Source organism: Arachis hypogaea, chromosome 15, assembly GCF_003086295.3.
Source record: "Arachis hypogaea cultivar Tifrunner chromosome 15, arahy.Tifrunner.gnm2.J5K5, whole genome shotgun sequence".
Lineage (NCBI taxonomy): Eukaryota > Viridiplantae > Streptophyta > Magnoliopsida > Fabales > Fabaceae > Arachis > Arachis hypogaea.
Genome location: NC_092050.1, coordinates 5477232 through 5498226, shown reverse-complemented (window position 1 = coordinate 5498226; position 20995 = coordinate 5477232). Strand labels below are relative to the sequence as shown.

Genomic DNA, 20995 nt, shown 5'->3' with positions numbered 1-20995 from the left:
CATAAATGAATATAATTCAGCAATATTTCGAATCACCTCACGAATGAAATTATGTGGGGAAAAGATAACTGATAATGATATGTTAGAGAAAACTTTTTTGACCTTCTATGCCTCGAATGTGCTCCTGCAGCAATAGTATCGAGAAAAAGAATTTAAAAAATATTTTGAGTTAATTTCTTACCTTCTTGTTGTTAAACGCAACAATGGGTTGCTTTTAAAAAATCATGAAGCACGCCAAGTTGGCACCGCCCCATTTCCTGAAGTAAATGTGACAAATCATTACCCCAAAAGAGGTAAATGGCAAGGTTTTAGTAACAAGAAAAATTATGGAAGGGAGAAGAATTATGTTCACGAGTGATCTCACCAGAAGTGGGATAAAAAAAACACTGGGTAAAATAAATCAACAGAGGATAAATATTTCCGTTGTGGTGGAAAGGGCCATTGGTCATGCACCTGTCGTATACCAAGGCACCTAATTGATCTTTGTCAAGTATCTTTGAAAAATGATGAGAAAGGAAAGTAAACAAATTTTGTTTCAAATGATGCTGAAAATTACACCACTCATTATGATGTATCTGATTTCTTTGAGGATCCTGAAGGAAATATTGATCATTTGATCAATAATGGGATAGTTTAATATGTGAGATTGTTATGTATTCATGTAAATAAATAATGTAAGAAACTTATTGTTAAGTTTTATTTTTATAAAAATGATTTAAATAAAAATATTATATTAAAAAAAGTTACCCTCACTCTTATTTGGGTTATATTATACCAAAATTAGTGCCATTAAATCACATGCCATTGTAAACTAGAAGTTTATTAGCTCAAATGAATTCATAACTTGGCATAATCGATTGGGTCATTCAGGAACAACCATGATATAGAGAATTATTGAAAACTCTCATGGACATTCACTAAAGAACCAGAAGATTCTTAAATCTAGTGAATTTTGTTGTGTTGCATGTTCTCTGGGAAAGCTAATTTTAAGGTCATCACCAGTAAAGATTGGATTTGAGTTCCCTTAATTCCTAGAAAGGATTCAAGACGATATACGTGGACCTATTCATCCACCATGTGGATCTTTTAGATATTTTATGATTCTAATAGACGCATCTTCGATATGGTCACATGTGTGCTTATTATCTTCTCGCAACATGACATTTGCGAGATTATTTGCTCAAATTATTCGATTAAAAGCACATTTTTCAGAAAATTCAATCAAAGCACTTCATCTTGATAATGCTGGTGAATTTACTTTCTAAACTTTTGATACTTATTACATGGCTAACGAAATAAGCGTTGAACATCCAGTAGCTCATGTTCACACACAAAATGGGTTAGCAGAATCACTTATTAAAAACCTCCAATTAATTGTTAGATCCTTTCTTATGAGAACAAATCTCCCAACCTCGACTTGGAGGCATACTATTTTACATGTCGCAGCACTTATTCGTTTGAGGCCAACAAGTTACCATCATTTTTTTCTTATGCAATTAGCTTTTGGCCAGCAGCCAAATATTTTTTATTTAAAAATATTCGGGTGTGCGATATATATTCTCATTGCACCACATTCTCGCACCAAAATGGGACCCCAAAAAAAATTGGGGATACATGTTGAATATAATTCTCCCTCTATAGTGAGGTATCTGGAGATACAAACTAGAGATATATTTAAAACTCGATTTACGGATTGTCATTTTGATGAATCAAAATTTCCAACATTAAGGGGAGAGAATAAGCTTCATGAAAAGAAACATAATTGGAATGCATCATACTTGATGCATTTAGATCCTCGATTAAGACAATGTGAACTAGAAGTTCAAAAGATTATACATTTGCAAAGAATGACAAATGAATTGCCTGATGCATTTTCTGATACAAAGAGGATAACCAAATCCTATATACCAGTTGAAAATGATCCAATTCGAATTGAGGTCCCAGTCGGACAAATAGCCACCGAAACAAATTCACGACAGAAACGTGGCAGGTCTATCGGTGCCAAAGACAAAAATCTTCAAAAAAAGAAAAGAGGTAAATACTATATTTGTTGAAAAAGACATAGTAAAGACATTTGCAATTATCCAAAATTCTTATATAATTTTAATGTCAGAAGATGTTCAGGTGCCTAAAAATTGTGAAAATGACGATATCTCGATAAATTATGTTTTTATAGGAAAAAAATGGGACCGAAATAAGATAATTGTCGATGAAATATTTGCATATAATGTGGCATTAAATATCATGCATGAAAGTAAGGATCTTGAGCCAAGAACAGTCGAAGAATATCGACAAAGGAATGATTTGCCAAAATGGGAATAAGCTATGAAAGTTGAGTTAGTCTTACTTGTAAAACGTAATGTCTTTGAACCTGTAGTTCGTACACCAAAAGATGTAAAACTTGTTGGATATAGATATGTATTTGTGAGAAAACGAAATGACAAAAATGAAGTTGTACGCTACAAAACTCGACTTGTGGCACAAGATTTTTCACAAAGGCCTGGTATATATTATAAAGAAACATATTCCACTATAGTGGATGTAATAACATTGCGTTATTTGGTTAGTTTATCCGCATATCATAAACTATATATGCATTTAATAGATGTGGTAACAACCTACTTATACGGCTCATTAGATTGTGATATCTATATGAAAGTCCCTGAAGGATTAAAGATATCTATATCATCCATTGAATATTCACAAGGATTATACTCAGTCAAATTGCAAATATCGTTATATGGTCTATAGCAATCTGGACGAATGTGGTATAATCGTCTTATTGAGTATCAATAAAAAAATAGATTTAAGAATGATGATATCTGCCCTGTGTTTTCTGCATCTGAATTTATTATAATTGCTGTGTACGTTGATAATTTAAATATCATTGGAACTCCTGAAGAGATTCCAACAATTATCAAAACTTTAAAAGAAGAGTTTGAGATGAAAACTCTTGGAAAGACTAAATTTTGTCTCGGCCTGCAAATCGAGCATACAAAAATGGATCTTTATTCATTAAACAACATACACAGAAAAGATCTTGAAGAGATTTTATATGGATAAGTCGCATCCATTAAGTACCCCAATAATCGTAAGATTTTTGGATGTGGAAAATAATCAATTTCGTCCTAAAGAAGAAAATGAAGATATCCTTGGTCCTAAAGTATCATATCTTAGTGCTATTGGAGTAATAATGTACCTTGCTAATAATACACGATCTGACATATCATTTGTAGTAAATTTACTAGTAAGGTATAATTCCTCTCCAACCAGAGGATATTAGAATGGAATCAAACAAAATTTTCGATATATTTATGGAACGGTTGCTATGAGATTGTTTTAACCCTATGGATCTAAGTCACCACTAGTTGGCTATGCAGATGCAGGATCCTTGTCTAATCCACACAAAAGAAAATCTCAAACAGGATACCTTTTCACATATGGTGGTACAGCTATATCATGAAGGTCTACGAAACAGACGATAGCAGCAACCTCCTCTAATCATGTTGAAATACAAGCGATGCATAAAGCAAGTTGCGGGTGTTTTTGGCTCAGGAGTCTGATCCAATATATTCTGTTATTATGTGGATTAATTGATCATAAGATAGCTCCAACTGTCCTATTTGAAGATAATACATCATGCATTACTCAACTTAAGGGTGAATACATCAAAGGTGATAGAACAAAATATATTTCTCCCAAATTCATCTTCACTCATGATCTTCAAAATCAAGGGACAATTGATGTCCAATAGATCCGCTCAAGTGATAATCTGGCAGATCTATTTACAAAGTCACTTCCAAAATTATTTTTTGAAAGATTGGTACAGCTGATTGGGATGCGCTGATTTCGAGATATTAAATAATGTCGACAAGAGGGGAAGATTGTACTCTTTTTTTTCTTGGTCAGGTTTTTTTCCATTGGATTTTTCTTAATAAGATTTTTAATGAGGTAGTTCCTATCACAAAGGATTTTGTACTCTTTTTTCTTCATTAATTTTTTTTTCATTGAATTTTCTTTAGTAAAATTTTAATAAAGTATAATCTTAAATGGTTATTTAAAGAGCAATGTTGTAATAAGAAAAAACACATAGATGCCCATTTATGACTTAGACTGTTAATTGAATAAATCATCTTTTTAAAGATGAATTCAACTTAATTGAGAGTTGAAAATAAAATCTTTATATGTATAAATTAGGATAGTATGGCATGTGAATTATACACAGAAACAACAATACTATACTCTTTTCTTATACAATATAAATTCTCTCTCTATTAGTTTCCTCTCTCTTTATACCATATCATTTATTTTCTCTATTTTATACATTACTACATATATTAGAGATATTAATTAGGTTGTATGCTAGAGTTATTTATTTATATCTCTTTATTTTTATTTTCTCTTTTTTAATTATTTATTTTATAACAGTAACAAATATTTTTGACAGCTCAATCAAACAATGTATAATACTAAGTTTTTAATTAATACCTACGAGTTTCTATTCAAGTCATGTGTATGCTGGTTCTAGTAATTAAGTAGAAACTAATATTGTTGTTTTATTTCAAAACTCTTTATTAATGGAGGGGTTATTAAAAATTATATAAAATATCTGTTGACAATAAATATATATAAAAATATAAAATAGTGAAACGGAATAATTTAATAAATATTTTGCATAATTCCATTGGATGAACCCTCTTATGAAGTTCCATCAAATACTTTAGGTTGTTTGCTAATTAGTATCCATCTTCTGATTTAGATAATAGAGACTTTACTTGCATGCTTGTTGATAATTAATTTTTTACTAAAATAATATTTACAAATTTATATTGTTGATAAAAATAATATTTAAAAATTTAATTAAAGGATAAATAAATTTTTAAATAATTTAAAATATCATAAAAATAATTAATACATTTGATTTAAATTTTTATAAAAATATTTAAATAATTATTTATAAGGTGTACATAAAAAATTGAAAACAATTCCATGTTTATAATTTATTTTTCAAAATAATTGGACATTCACAACAAATTAAAAAAAATTCACTTGACAAAACGTTACAAATTTTTAAAAATAAAATGGTTTTATTTTTCTAATAATATTTATAAAAAATTAGATCAAATTTGAACTATATTTTTTTGAACATATATTTAATATTTAGTTATCTTTGTCGTATTTTTATATCTTTCAAAGATTTATTATCCTATTTTAACTAGTTTATCTTTAATTTATTTTGAAAAATTATCCAGCAACACGTGATAAGTGTAGAGCGTGTGGTACTCACGTGTTCCCGTATTTGGTATGCTGCTTGGGGTACGTCTGTACAGTAGGCCGCATACGCTCTTTCTCCCTTTGTACTATTATGTGCTTTCATGTTTGTGTCTCCGTCCCCAACACACCAAGCTCTCTATTTCTATTCCTCTTTCGTTCCTTTCTCCCCCCAACCCTAACCCTAATCATTCACAATTCATAACCCCTTTCACCCTTCGCAAACGCGCAATCTTAAAACCCTAACTCTAATCAATTCCAATTAAGATCGCGCGCTTCCCGATTATCGATACTCGATAACCCTATTCCGCCATGGACTCGCAGCAGAGCAATCTATTCGACACCGCTTCGCAACCAGACACCGCCAACGACGCGTACACCTTCCTCGAATTCAACACTCAGGGCGAAGATTTCGACTACCCGGAGTTCCGCGACCCGATTAGGTCCTCCGTGGCGTGGCCCACTCCCTCTGATTCGCTTGCCGATACGTCGGAGCGCGGTGGCGGAGGGGGAGGAGCTGGGTCGGATCACCAGTCGGATGCCTCTCCGGTTTCGGCAGCTGCCGGGAGTGGCACTAAGGGGAGGTCAGGGAGCAGCAGTGGCGGGAACAGCCAGATGGTGGATGCATTGGTCGCGGGGATGAGCGGGTTGAATTTTGAGGACACCGGGGATGATGATAATTTCGACTATGGCAAAGGGGATTTCACCGAGCATGCTTGCCGGTATTGTGGGGTCTCTAATCCAGCTTGTGTTGTGAGGTGTAACGTGCCTTCATGTCGTAAATGGTTCTGTAATTCGCGGGGGAACACCTCTGGATCTCATATCGTCAATCACCTGGTGAGTTGTTACCACGGCATTGCAATTTTTTTTGTTTAATTTAATTTTATTTGATTTCTTCGTTGTTAAATCATTGTTTGTTTTTGGGTTAGCGGTGGACTGTTTTAGAGATTGTGGGAAAGGGTTAGGCGATTTTAAGTTGTATGATTTGTATGCTTATCTGAGAATGTGAGATTGAGGGAAGTAGTAGAGTGCTGTAGTTACAGTTTGAGTGTTTAGAAACTTAGTTATAGCTGGTAATTTTAGGAAAAACTTTCTGTTTTGGAGGGCATACTTGTGGTTCTTTTTGTGCCTATTTTAAAATTACGCGTGAAAGGAGGGAGAAATTTTGTTATGTATAGATTGCCGGAAAGGAGTTTGTTTGGAAGAAATCCCTATACTCAGTAATCGTCTTAGATATGATAAATAGTGGGCAATCATGTTTGCTAATGTACCAATGTTGAGGTAAATGAAGAAGTTGAGCTGGGATAAGTAGGTGGTGTATGGACCTCTGGTCATGTACCACACCTGAATTTAGAACTCTTACCTAGTGGGTGGGTTTGAAGCCTGGGTATGGCATAATGTACACCCTCCTGATATGTAGAAAATAGTTGCATGGTTAAGTCTTAATGACTTCGTAAGGAAGATATGTTAGCAACACCGGATATGTTCAAAGGGATATCATGAACACAGTTGAGTTTGTACATCCATCTCCATCACGTGTGGTTTTTTGGTTGAGCTTTCATGTAATCTGAGACCTGAACTAAGAACCTGGTGTAAGAAATACCATTCTTCTTAATTTATGGATGAATATTGGTGATAAACATTTGGCCATTAACATACAGTAACTGTTATATAGATTTACTGTGGCTACTGACGAGACATCAAGTTAATTATTGAGAAGTTATGGTTAGTTATGAGGTATAATGTTGAACATTTTGGTAACAAATCTGGTGATTAGGGCTGCTTGAACCTCGTAAATTTAGATCAATAATTCAAATTTATTGTTGTAATGCTTGAAAGCTACATTAAGTCGCTTTCTTTCTAATTTAGGAGTTGTGTTTCAGTTGCTGATGCAGTGTTTGCTCTGCACTTTTAGGCTGCTAATAGTCCTAGTGCCATACTTAGATGCAAGCATAGTTTTCTATTCTTTTTTATGCATTGTTCTTATGAGTAAATGGTAAAATTTGACGTGTATTGTTTGCCGCACAATAAGGTTGTTTTGATTATGACCACTATTTAATCATAAGATTTGATAACATATTGCAAAAGATTTATTATAATGCAAGAGTCATATACTCCTAGTGGGATAAGGCTTTGTTGTCGTTGTTGTTGTTGTATGAGTCATATACACATATAGAATGAAAGATAATACTGAAAATATTTGCTTTAACAAAATATTATCTTTTTTTTATTGTGAACAAAATATTATCTTTGCTCATAGTACTTAATATGTTATTATTAGTTCAAAGTTAATTGAAAGTCTTGTATAAAGCTCAGGCCATGGATTTGTTCAAGTCATGAAAGGTTTAAATGATGAATCATGTTTTGGTGAAATGTGTATGTTTGACCAATATTGCTGTTGAATTGAGGGCCAAGTGTATATTGTTCTTTGGTGAACAAATGTTGCTTAGCTTTTCTGCTTCTTTTCTTTCTCCATATAGGTTCGGGCAAAACACAAGGAGGTATGTCTGCACAAAGATAGTCCATTGGGGGAAACAATTCTTGAATGCTACAACTGTGGGTGTCGGAATGTGTTTCTACTGGGATTTATTTCTGCGAAGACTGAAAGTGTAGTTGTTCTTCTTTGTCGTGAGCCTTGCTTGAGTGTCAATGCCTTGAAGGACATGAATTGGGACCTTAGTCAGTGGTGCCCCTTGATTGATGATAGGTGTTTCTTGCAATGGCTTGTCAAGGTTGCTTTTTCTTCCCTGGGTATTAATTCATTTAATTTGATGACATATTATCCCCCCCATCTTTGACATAATATGGTCTTCTGCAGGTCCCATCTGAACAGGAGCAGTTAAGGGCACGCCAGATAAGTGCACAGCAAATAAATAAGGTGGAAGAGTTATGGAAGACAAATCCAGATGCTTCCTTTGAGGACCTTGAGAAGCCTGGTGTAGATGATGAACCTCAGCCCGTGGCTTTAAAATACGAAGATGCATATCAGGTATGTATCAAGCATGACTTGGTGATAACTTGTATCTTTGTAATATGATGATTGGTGAGGATACTGATACTTTCATTGTTGACAGTCCTTTCTAACGTATAACATTTTTTTGCATGACTTGTCTCAGTATCAAAATGTATTTGCGCCTCTTATCAAGCTTGAAGCTGATTATGATAAGGTAATATTTTTTGTTTCCCTTTGCTCCATTCTAAGATATTGTACTTTTGGGACTTACTAAGTTACTTAACTGTAGTAAACATCCATCATTGCTATACCCTCATCTCTTGTGACGTGTTTTGATGTCTTACATGTGCTGTGTTAATGTAGATGATGAAGGAATCTCAAAGCAAGGACAACGTGACAATTAGGTGGGATATTGGTCTTAACAAGAAGCGTGTTGCATACTTTGTCTTTCCAAAGGTGCTTTATCATTTGCCTACTTGGCAGCTGTTACTGCTATGTTTTATATCATATTTATTTTCTTGCCCTCCTAATCAATTCATAGTATTTTTCTTTGTAATTTAATTCTCTATGGAATATAAACAATTTTGTGCTATATTGTAGGAAGATAATGAGTTACGGCTTGTACCTGGTGATGAATTACGATTGCGTTATTCTGGTGATGCAGCACATCCTGCCTGGCAGTCAGTGGGTCATGTGGTATGCATTCTGTTTAATTCTATTTTTAATTCTTTTTAACTATTGTATCTACAACTAAAGCAATGTTGTCGGCTACTTTTTGTACCTCAACATCAACTCTCTCTCTACTTTAATTTATAAATATTAGTTAAAAAAAGGGTTAATAAATAGCGTGAAGAAATATCTTCAAATGATTAAAACTCCTTACTTTCTGTTTCTGATATCCTTTTGTATCTTATTCTTAGAGCAGTTGAACACCCATGATATCTCTTTTCTGATTGAAAGCAAAAGAAGACTGTAGTCTGTGTTTTTTTTTTTAATTGCTGTCCAGTTGTTTAGTACTGTGCCTCACTCTTTGTATGGATAATTGAAGTTTTTCTTTTTAAATCAATAGCTGCTTTTAGATAATTTTTCTTTGGTGTTCTTTACTTTAATTGCTATAATATAATATTAACAAAATAACAGTCAATTCCTTGCCTGTTAGTTTGCATTTTTATTTTTGAAAAATAAAAGATAATAAGATATAGATTTTTAGCTTAAAATAAAAAAAATGGTGTTGGAAATAAAACGAGTGATTTTCATAAGTGTGGATAGTTATTTTTGAAGAGGAGTTATCGTTAAAAATGTAGGTAATTATTTTTATAGAGTGGTCCTTTGTATTTCTATGAATAGTTAATTTAGAAGAGTTTAATTTTGATAAAGTGACAGTGCAAAAAGTTTTTTTTAAAGGATATTTAAGGAAATGAAGATTTTGGACACCAAGTGAGAGAATCCCCTTTATATATTGTGGATATAGATGTATAGATATAGATACTGTGTATATATAATGTGCATTGTATTTTGTCTTCAGATTAAGCTAACTGCACAAGAGGAGGTTGCACTGGAGCTTCGTGCTAGTCAGGTAAGTGTAGTACTATTTTTTGATACCTGCATTGTGCCTTTGAACATTGTCTGTGTGGAGTGCTTATTGTCCTCGATGTATGCAGGGGGTTCCAGTTGATATAAACCATGGTTTCAGTGTTGATTTTGTTTGGAAAAGTACAAGCTTTGACAGGATGCAGGGAGCTATGAAAACCTTTGCTGTGGATGAGACAAGTGTAAGCGGGTAAGTTGTTCCATTGTAAGGTTTAATTATGGATTTATATTGCTCTATATTTGTCTTGTATTTTTATCTTTCTCCTTTGTTTGGCAACACTCCACAAATGAATGAATAATTTTTTTGGCTCAGGAATGAAATTTTCATTGAACACATTACCTTTTGTTCGACAACGATGTCTCTATAAAAACATATTTTTTTTTTAAAATAAAATTTATCGAACATGCTTACAGTTACATATACTTGCAAGGACTGGGCTGTATCTCTTTATTAACTGGAATGTGATGACAAATGGGTGTGTAATGAGTTGTTGATTTATACCATACTTTTCATGACATGTGTCTTAGTGTTGTGTGTCTGTTGGATGATCTTGGAGCTAGGTTTGACTGTGCGAGTTACTGATATATTATTTTGACAGTATTTATTGTTTGTTTTGTATGACTTGAATAGTGTCGTGGCAGGGTTCTGATTTATTTAAAAATAAGTAATTATGTATGATGTCTCAACAATTATGAATTATAATTGTTCAGGTGTTCACAATTGCTGTTTAATATGTAGGTATATTTATCATCACTTATTGGGTCATGAAGTTGAGGTGCAGATGATGCGTAATGCATTGCCTCGTCGCTTTGGTGCACCAGGACTTCCTGAGCTTAATGCATCTCAAGTATGTTGTTGTTTTGACTAATCTCTGTTGCCCTTGGATGTCTGATTTAGAAAAATAAAGTGGTCTTTTTTTTCCTTATTTTTTATTTTTAAAATAAAGTAGAAAATATGTAGACATAATAGATTTAAATTTTATTAATAATATGTAGACATTGCAATTCATAATATGTAAAATATTGTTTTCTCAACAATGATATTTATGTGAATAATAAAGTATTATTGTCGTTATAAAACTAACTTGGTCTGTTTTCCAAAACCTGTTGGGAAAATTTTGAAAGTAATTACCTGAGCACTTGGGAAGATTAATGGAATATATGTCACTTTCCAATCTCTCTCTGTCGTCCTTAAAATATCTTCAAAACTAGGGAAAGGCTTCATGGAAACCTTAATCCATCATGGTTTGATAAAAACCTGTCATGCTCTCTTCCTTTCATAAGAAAGCTCCAAGCTTGGTGGCTTCCTGTTCACAATCGCTAACACTGTTACTTGTCTTGGATCCAAATATGTAGTTTAGTGGGGTTATATGTTATTATGCACCTTATGAAGGAGGAATCCCTTTCATAAAATTTCGTATGTGATTTGACACCACCAAATTTTTTGCTGGATGTTGGTGCACTCTAAATTACAGATCTTCTAATTTTTTTTTTTAGGTTTTTGCGGTTAAAAGTGTCCTTCAGAGACCTATTAGTTTGATTCAAGGTCCCCCTGGAACTGGGAAGACTGTAACTTCTGCCGCACTTGTATATCACATGGCCAAACAAGGTCAGGGACAGGTATGATCTGTTTCCCTTTTTGGATATTGTATGCTTTTCTCGTGGTTCGTTTTAGTCATTTATTTTCTTCCCTCACTTCCCTGCCAACTTAATTTTCAGGTTTTGGTTTGTGCACCTAGTAATGTTGCTGTGGACCAGCTGGCTGAAAAAATAAGTGCTACTGGGTTAAAGGTATGGGTGCCATATATTCCAATTAGAATTGGTTATTATAAACAAATTGAACCTATGTGTAATACATGCATTTCTTTCATTCAAGGTTGTTCGGCTTTGTGCAAAGTCAAGGGAAGCTGTAAGTTCTCCTGTTGAGCATTTAACACTTCATTACCAGGTTAGTTTTGTAATATTCCGGATCAGTTTCATGCTATTGTATTTTTAGTATGTATACTTTCCTCCTTCATGTTTCATATAAGTAATTATGATTACATGATACATGATAATGGTGATTTTTGCCAGGTTCGGCATCTTGACACATCCGACAAGAGTGAACTTCATAAATTACAACAGCTGAAGGATGAACAAGGTTTGGGATTTAGTTTCTTAAAAGCTATACAGAACTTGGGTTGTTTTGTCTAGTTATCATACTGGGTTGAATTGTGGCCAAGTTTGGTGCATTTTACGCTATATTGTATATTGCACTAGCTGCTTGTACTTAAATTTTATTCAGAAAAGACAGCTATCATAAATTTGTGTAATTGTTAATCTTTGGATAAAAATAATCTGACTTTTTGTTTACTTCTAGCCAATTAATGATCACATTTTCTTCTAATTATGAATTTTTACTTTATTTCTTGCTCCCTCTCTTTTTCCTCAGGCTGTTACTACTGCTATTTGAACTCTGTGTTGTGGGTAATGCATGAGAGTAAAATTAACCACCATTTTTTAATCCTATTACAGGAGAACTTTCCAGCAGTGATGAGAAAAAATACAAAGCACTTAAGCGAGCAACAGAGAGGGAGATTTCTCAAAGTGCTGATGTGATATGCTGTACATGTGTTGGTGCTGGGGATCCTCGACTTGCAAATTTTAGGTTCCGTCAGGTTGGAATATGTCTGCTGCTATATATAATTGCCATCATTCTTGTTCAATTCTGACTTTTCTTTAATTTTTTCTGGCAGGTACTTATTGATGAGTCTACTCAAGCAACAGAACCTGAGTGCCTCATTCCATTGGTTCTTGGTGCAAAGCAGGTATTTGGGGTTTATATCTGTTAATGCATTTCTTTTTTCCTTGAATGTTGATGTATGTAACAAAATATCTGTATAGGTGGTTCTTGTTGGTGACCATTGTCAACTTGGGCCAGTCATTATGTGCAAGAAAGCAGCTCGTGCTGGGCTAGCGCAGTCGCTTTTTGAACGCCTTGTCCTACTTGGTGTTAAACCAATTAGGTTACAGGTAATGAATTGCTAAGTTTGCAAGAGACAATTCATTGCTGCAATTGTTGTGAAGTGCTATCCCTAGTTATACAGACAAGCTACTTAATTGTTTTTGTTAGGGCAATCGCTGAAGTTCTTTTCATCATTTCAACTTACAGGTTCAGTACCGTATGCATCCATGTCTATCTGAATTTCCCTCAAACAGCTTTTACGAAGGGACCCTGCAAAATGGCGTTACTGTTAATGAAAGGCAGTTGTCAGGAATCGACTTCCCATGGCCTGTGCCAAACCGTCCCATGTTTTTCTATGTTCAGGTACTGTAAATGCATGTATTGTGTAGTGAGTATTGTTTTCTGTTCTTCTGGTAGAAATATTCTTTGTTCACAATTGGTCAATAATCAACATTTTAGTTACCTTTTTTTGGGTATTCGTCATAATTTTGTCCATTGCATTTTTCTTCCATTTATTAATTTTTTAACCCAAGTATATAATCGTTTTACAGATGGGTCAAGAAGAGATAAGTGCAAGTGGAACGTCTTATTTAAATAGGACCGAAGCTGCAAATGTAGAAAAGATTGTCACCACTTTCTTAAAAAGTGGTGTGGTTCCAAGTCAGGTAACTCTAAATTAGAGCACTTGGATTAACCCTAATGATTTTATGTTGGGATTATTATGGTTGCTCTTTTTTTAAATTTATTTTAATTTACTTATTTTTTAATGTCAAACAGATTGGTGTTATAACACCTTATGAGGGTCAAAGAGCTTATATTGTGAACTATATGTCAAGAAATGGGGCTCTTAGACAACAACTTTACAAGGAAATTGAGGTTTGATACAGATACCATCTGGATTTATATTCTATTGCTTACCGGGCTTCAATTGCTACAAAAATTTTGTTCTTTTCAGGTTGCTAGTGTTGATTCCTTTCAAGGAAGGGAGAAAGACTACATAATTCTATCTTGTGTTAGAAGTAATGAACATCAGGTTGGTTTACCCATTCTTTGCTCTGTTACTTGATGTCTTTTTAAAAAGTTTGATGTGTATCTTATTTTATATTTTTTGGAGTTATTGTTATTGCGTTTGATGGATCTCATTGAATTATATTTGTTTCTTTAGGGCATTGGGTTCTTGAATGATCCTAGGAGGCTCAATGTTGCTTTGACACGAGCAAGATATGGTATTGTTATTCTGGGAAACCCTAAAGTTCTGAGCAAACAACCTCTATGGAATAGCTTATTGACACACTACAAGGTATCTTCCAGTGGTGTTGATTTCTCAATAGATAGTTATTTCCAAGCAAGAGCTGGAAGTATTATAAAATTTCTGTTCAAACTTCACGATTCTCGTGCTCTTTTTTAACCAGCCCGCTTATGAGTTGTTGTTTAAGTTTTCCAACATAAGGAGTGATTCCATACCAATCTCCCCCTCCTTTCAAGTTCCATTTTTATTTTCTAAACAGTATATGCTCCATTTTTCAAACAGGAACATGAATGCTTAGTTGAAGGGCCTTTAAATAACTTGAAGCAGAGTATGGTTCAATTCCAGAAACCCAAGAAGGTAGGTGTTACAGGAATGCAATGCGATGTTTTTTTATTATACCTGCTGGTGCCAGGATGCTTATCTTTTGAGGTATTTTTTCTGAGATGATTACATATTAATGTTGTGGTTGAACTTACCTTCATTCAGATTTACAATGAAAGAAGGCTCTTTTATGGTGGTGGACCTGGAATTGCGGCTAATGATACTTTTGGTTCTGTTGGTGCTGGCACTACTTCAGACCGAAGGAGCAGCCGTGGAAGGGGTATGTACTGCATTATATGTTTACCTCCATTCCCCTCCTTAAAATAAACTTTTTTTGCTATCTGTATTAGATGGGATTTATAATCATTAACACTATGTGATTGTCTTAGAGTTCCATTGTGTACTCATAGCCAGAAAATTCTTTAAGGGTATGTTCTCAAGTCATGAGGGAAAGGCAAGGGAAGGCTTTGGAGGGGATGGAAGGGGAGGGGAATGGAAGGGAAGGGAGGGCTTAAGATTTTAAGACCCCTTCGTTCGTGAGTTTTAGATGTTAGAGGGGTTATACATTTTTACAATTTTACATATTGGAGCAATGGTTGAGTTGTCTCCGTGTGACCTCAAGGTCATGGGTTCAAGCTTGTGGAATCATCCACTGATGTAATTAGACTCTGTCTATTACACCGTTTGGATGCGGTCGGTCCTTAGACCCTACGTTAATGCAGGATGCTCGTGCACCGGGCTGCCTTTTTTTTAGTAGGGATAAAATAGTTAAAATCAAATGAAAACCCCCCAATTTGGGGAAATTTGAAAATGAGGGCTAACAAAAACCTTCAAAATCCTTGGCTCCTCGCCCTCCGAATAATAGAACTCGTGAATGGGATTTAAGTTTAACCCTCCAAAGCCTTTCCCTCCCCACCAAAACCCTGAACATACCCTAAGTCTATTGTTTTGGTGTTTCAATCACTTTTTTGTGTCAAATGTAGGATCTTATGTTCCGCCTGGCCCACCAAATGGGACTCAGAAGCCTGGAGTGCATCCTGCCGGGTATCCTATTCCAAGGGTTCCCTTGCCTCCTTTCCATGGTGGTCCCCAATCTCAGCCATATGCTATTCCATCCCGTGGAGCTGTACATGGTCCTGTTGGGGCAGTTCCTCATGTACCATCACCAGGTAGTCGGGGTTTTGGGGCTGGAAGAGGTAATTCTGGTGCTCCAGTTGGCAGTCTTCCTCACCAAGGAACGCAACAGCCTATTGGGAATATTGGATCTACATATAATTTTCCTGCTTTGGAGAGTCCAAACAGCCAGCCATCTGTTGGTGGTCCGTTATCTCAACCTGGGTTTGCCAATAATGTATGTACCTTCTTCATTTATCTTCTTGTGTTATGTAGTCAGCTCCCTATCATTGTAATATTCAGGGTCAATTTCTGATTATTTTCCTTGTGCATATTAGATGCCAGTCCAAGGGACAGGTCAATCATTTCGAGATCAATTTTCTGTTCCTGGAATGTCTCAGGTACTTAACAGTAATTTGGCTTAAGATTGACTTTGTTTCAAATTTATCATAGGAATTCATTGCATTCCATTTTAAATTTACCATCAGGACTTCTTGGGTGATGACTTCAAAAGCCAGGGATCGCATGTTCCTTATAATGTTGCTGATTTTGCTACCCAGGTTTGGGAAATGTTTTAGTTATTTTTGTACATGGAAGGTGTACAAGTCCTAAGTTCAGCTCATCAATGAGAGAACAGGGTGCTTTGTTCTTTCCTGTTAGTTTCTTTGCTGATGTATCCTCTTTTTTTTTTTTTTTGGGTGTGTTTGATTGATTACCTTTAGGCTTCTCAAAGTGGATATGCTGTTGATTATGCTACTCAAGGAGCGCAAGGTGGATTCCCAGGGAACTTTATGAACCAAAACTCTCAAGCCGGATATTCACGTTTTGGTTCTGGAAATGAATTTATGTCTCAGGTTGTTGAAGTGGCTAATGATGGGCTTTCACTTTGTTCTCCTTCAGTTGCTTCTTTCTCCTTCCTGATCTGATTTTCCTTTCTGTTGGTTCCCAGGACTACATGGCCCATGGATCGCAAGGCCTTTTCACTCAAGCTGGATTTGGTGATCCCTTGCAAGATGATGCAACACAGAGCCATTTTGGTGTTGCTAACGCCAATCCTCTCCAATCACAGGTTTCCTCTAGTTTCAGCTTTTGTTTCAAATAAATATTTATAAAATTTAAGGGGGCGTGTTAATTTCACCAGTTGATTAGCTCTTTAATACTTTGATGCATGGAACTCGGTCATTATTTTTTGTGGTAAATTTCCTGGCTTCTTTGCAGATGAATTCTCTCTATTCCCAGCCTTTTTCTCATTACAACACACAGCCAATGAACTTGCAGGCTTCCCAACAGCAGCCTCAGGGTCAGAGTTCCCAAAATCAAAAAATTCAGTATAGCGGTTGAGCAGCTTAAGGAGCGTAATATGGCTTTGATGGGTTACAGTCTTTGCTATCAGCAACTCTGCCTGTCTTTTTTGCTGGAATATGTTTGCTGGCTACATCCGAGGGATTGGCTTCCTGGGATCGCTGCCTGCATGGACCCATATTGAAGGATTGGTATCTATGATTTGACTTGGTGGAATTGTGGGGCATTATGGCGATAGAAGCAGCAAATCCTAGGCTGCGGGAAAAAAATGAAAGATAAGATAACCCGTTACCTTACTGAAATTTTGTGTTGGTTTGGGATTCAAATGAAATTGTTCGAGAAAGCATTACATGGAATGGTTTTTGTCGAAAGGGTTTCCTTCCGTCTAGGAGCAGAAGGGACAATCTACAATGTAGTCGCGGAGATACTGATACATAGTAATATAATGCATACGGCATCAATCTGCAGCCAAGGGAATGTTTTTTGTACAGAAGGCCCTGATGCGGTTTACCCTTTCAGCTCTACCTAACATGTAATTTATGTACTCGATATAATTTGAAACATTGAATGATGATATTGTTGGAAAATGTTTGACTATGCAGCTTGCCGCTCAGAATTTACGGTGGCATATAAAGTTGTGATAATTATTTTACATGTAAATTAGGTTTGCAAGACATAGTTGACCGGGTTACTTTAAGTAATCCCTTCAAAGGACAAGACACAGTCCTAGAACTTATTCATTTCAAGGTCCATCTCTCTCTCTCTCTCACTCCCCCCTCCCCTTGCCCCTTCCGCCAAAAAGAAAAAATCTAGTGGTTTATATGAGCAGTTGTTTTGAGTATGGTTTAGTCTATTCTAAGAAAATGAAATTAAATTGATTTCCTCGAATAATGTTTTCTTCTTTTGGTCATATAGTAATACAACAACGTTATCCTGAACATCATCTAACTTTCTTTCTCGAAGACCAGGCACTCCGGTCTCCCAAGTAAATTATTTATATACATAAAGCATTAGCCCCAAAAATCAGAAAACGCCGGTGGTACGTGGCCGGCATCACTCTGCTTCACGAGACTGAAAACGGCAAATGAGGTACTTTGCTGTTTTGGGCCAGGCCCAGTTAGGTCTACACTTACTGGGTCGGAAAGCTCCACTAACCCAAAACCCTGATCAGCCAAGGCGGCGAGGCAGTTCCCTGTCCATGGTCGAATCTCGGTGGCTGCCCAAATTCTAGTAAGATCCCCACACGCGCTTTTCAGCGTTCTAGTCAACGCACCCATCTGGTCCGGATCGAAGAAAACATCGGACATGAGAACAACGTCAAACTCGCCGAGCGACTCGTCCGTGCCCCAAACGAGCTTCCTCACGTGTACTACGTGGTCCAGGTTGTTTGCTTCCACGTTTCTAGACAAACCAAGGATGAGAGGCTCGATGTCGGTGAGCACGACGCGGGAGGCTCCCAGCATTGCCGCCGTCAATCCAGGGAGGCCAGCTGCTCCGGCGCCGAGTTCGATAACGGTTTTTCCGGTAAGGTCGAATTCCGGTTGGGAGCGCGATTGAGCTGTGTTCATCATCCATTGGGAGAGAATTAGAGCCGAGTCCCATATCCATGAGCCGGTGAGGACTCGACCGGTGACGGTATCGCACACGTTTTCTAGTTCGTGGATTTCTAGGTTTTTCCCCCCTACGCTGATTTCTCTTACTCCCATGTAAATGATTCTAACTATTATTGACTGTACGGTCTTGTTTGTTTGAATTTGGAAAGTTGTCTTCTGCCATCCTGCTACTGCTGCTCTTGTAGTTTTCCATTTGAAGCATGACCGCAGACACCCCTTCCCTTTCGTAATTAACGTTAGGGATCTTTCTAATTTGGGGTGTTCCTAAAAAGGCAAGAAGAATAAATTATACACAATCATCCATCTGATCCTATCCTGACAGGTGGATAGTACCCCAAGTCTTGTATACTTGTATTGTATCCGATAAACCGTTGACAATTGTTCACCTCATTCTACTGATGTCTAATATTATTATATTAAATTAAATTTCTTCCCTTAATAATAAAATTGTATATTTCTATTTTTTAAAATTTATTTATTCTATCTCATTAAATTAAATTAATATATTTATTAATCAATTTGATCATATATTTAAATATTATATAATTTGTTATAATTTAAGTGAATTAACTAACTATAATATATTCTTGGCTTTCCTACTTGGTACTGTATATAAAATCGAACTTATATGATTCACAGTTGTTCTAGTATTCACACAACCAATTATTTTATACGCTCCTTTGTTTCACTTTCAGTTTCAGGACAATAGGATATATACATGCAATAGTGGTTAGGCTATAATTTCTGTGTTGTCGGTTGTCACTTTTTGGAGTATTTTATTGGAGGGCCATATTTTTCTTTTTTCTTCTCCCTTTTTATACTTAATGGTGTAAAAAGTATTTTATAAAATCATATATATTGTATCATTAGAAATAGTTAATTTTTGGAGATTGTTTAAAAAAATACAGAAAAACTTAAGTGTTAGTAATTTTTAGTAATTTTAGTCAATATTTAATCAAAATAAATACTAAATTATTTTTAATAAATAAATTATATTAGTTTATGTATATAAATTTTAGTAAATATAAGTGTAAATTATGTATTTTATATGTGTCAATTTTTATAAATATATGTATAAATTGTTGATGGTCATGTAGTATTGTTAAAAAAAATATTCAAACGTGTGAAATGTGAATCGTTAATATGTATAAACGCTTTATTGTACAGTGTGTTAAGATTGGTTCCTGTGCTCTTTCATAGGATATTGAGTTGTTGACCGCATTTATCATAAAGCAATGGCTAACATGTGTCATGTGTGTATGACATTTTCATTATCTGGGGTCTGAATGTACTAATGTAGTGTAACAATTTATTTCTTGTTTTCGGCCCATGAATTGACTATGGCATTTCATTTATCATTCTTGAATTGCTTATCAGGAAATAGGAATGGGCTTTTCTAAATTCTAAGGATTTGCTTTCGAGTCTAAGGAGAGATAAAGTATGATGCAACATTCTTGTCCAAACACTATTTTTTTAATTATTTTATTAGTCTTTATAGTTTTGTAAAATTTTTAATTAGATTCTTATATTTTTTCAATTTGATTTTTGTATTAATTTTTTTTCAATTAGATCTCTCTTGATAGTAATTGACTTAATTGTATAAAAATTTAATTAAAATAAATTAGTACAGAGACTTAAATAAAAAAAGTATAGGGATTCAATTAAAAAAAAATTAGTGTAAAGACCAATTAAAAAAATATATAAAAACCTAATTAAAAATTTTGTAAAACTATAAAATAACTAAATCTAAAAAATATTGTGCATAAATACCGGAAAAAAAGGAGTATGGAATATGGTGTTACATTAATATGAGTTAGTGAGTAAGATTGTTGTAAGAAATAATACAACACTGAACACATCACCATTATATATAAAAAAAGGAAAATTACGAACAACCGCCCCCTAGGGGGAACTTGAAAAACATGCCAATCAATCTATCATCATCATTTTCTTTTTTCAATTGTTGAAAGCTCGATTAACAATTTTGAAAATGCTATCTGGTTTTGAATGCCTTATTATTCCACACCAAAAATAATATTAGACAAATGTCAAAGTAAGAAATCAGGACACGTGTGCCGTTATACGTCGTTGAGTATATATCATACTGTGGTTTAGTTGAATTGGAATTGTTATAAACACTAATGGCAATTGCAATTGGAGCTTTCACACTGGACCCCTTCATGAAAGAAACTATAGAGGAATTAACGTATTAAACATTTTAAGTAGTTTGGATTTTGTTGTACAGCTTGCCAAACGAAACAAAATGCCCATCATCTTTGATTAAATTATCACTTTAGTCTCGTTCAGTTTATATTGCCACGCAACTCGTGGATCTATTCATATTTTGGAGAAGTTTGTGAGTATACCAACTCATCATGCCACTATACACGTCATACAAGTTAGGTAAAAGTTTCTTCGGACATTAGATTGTGTATTCGTGGACATAGCAAATGTTAATATAAGTGGGTGTTTGATTTAAGGAATTTAGTTCATTTTTGACAATTATTTATAAAGATATATTATTTTTATGTTTTCCTGAAATCTTAAGTACAATATGACAACCTAATTATTTAGATTTTAATTCAAATTCAATGTTCTGAATTCAAATAAAAAAAATTAATTTTAATATAATATTAGTA

The 20995-nt window shown here is 34.8% G+C and overlaps 1 protein-coding gene across 1 annotated transcript; it reads left to right on the top strand.

Annotated features, from left to right (window-relative positions):
• Positions 1-5238: 5238 nt before the first annotated feature.
• LOC112747899 (regulator of nonsense transcripts 1 homolog) lies at positions 5239-17483 on the top strand. Its single transcript, XM_025796108.3, has 29 exons — positions 5239-6108; positions 7752-8003; positions 8090-8260; positions 8388-8438; positions 8588-8680; positions 8825-8920; positions 9750-9800; positions 9886-10004; positions 10554-10662; positions 11312-11434; positions 11534-11605; positions 11691-11762; positions 11888-11954; positions 12329-12471; positions 12550-12621; positions 12698-12826; positions 12966-13121; positions 13310-13423; positions 13536-13634; positions 13714-13791; positions 13924-14058; positions 14290-14364; positions 14494-14608; positions 15312-15679; positions 15780-15842; positions 15930-16001; positions 16164-16295; positions 16391-16510; positions 16660-17483. Exons 1-29 carry the CDS (start codon positions 5584-5586, stop codon positions 16780-16782), a joined length of 3795 nt encoding a protein of 1264 aa, XP_025651893.1. The 5' UTR covers positions 5239-5583; the 3' UTR covers positions 16783-17483.
• The last annotated feature ends 3512 nt before the right edge of the window (positions 17484-20995 follow it).

What these genes read in the sequence shown, in the direction of transcription:
- LOC112747899 (XM_025796108.3), top strand. Translation starts at nt 5,584, where the DNA reads ATGGACTCGCAGCAGAGCAATCTATTCGACACCGCTTCGCAACCAGAC. An exon ending in GTGGTGTGGTTCCAAGTCAG is followed by an intron (nt 13,424 to 13,535) that starts GTAACTCTAAAT and finishes AATGTCAAACAG; the next exon opens with ATTGGTGTTATAACACCTTA. An exon ending in AATTCCAGAAACCCAAGAAG is followed by an intron (nt 14,365 to 14,493) that starts GTAGGTGTTACA and finishes ACCTTCATTCAG; the next exon opens with ATTTACAATGAAAGAAGGCT.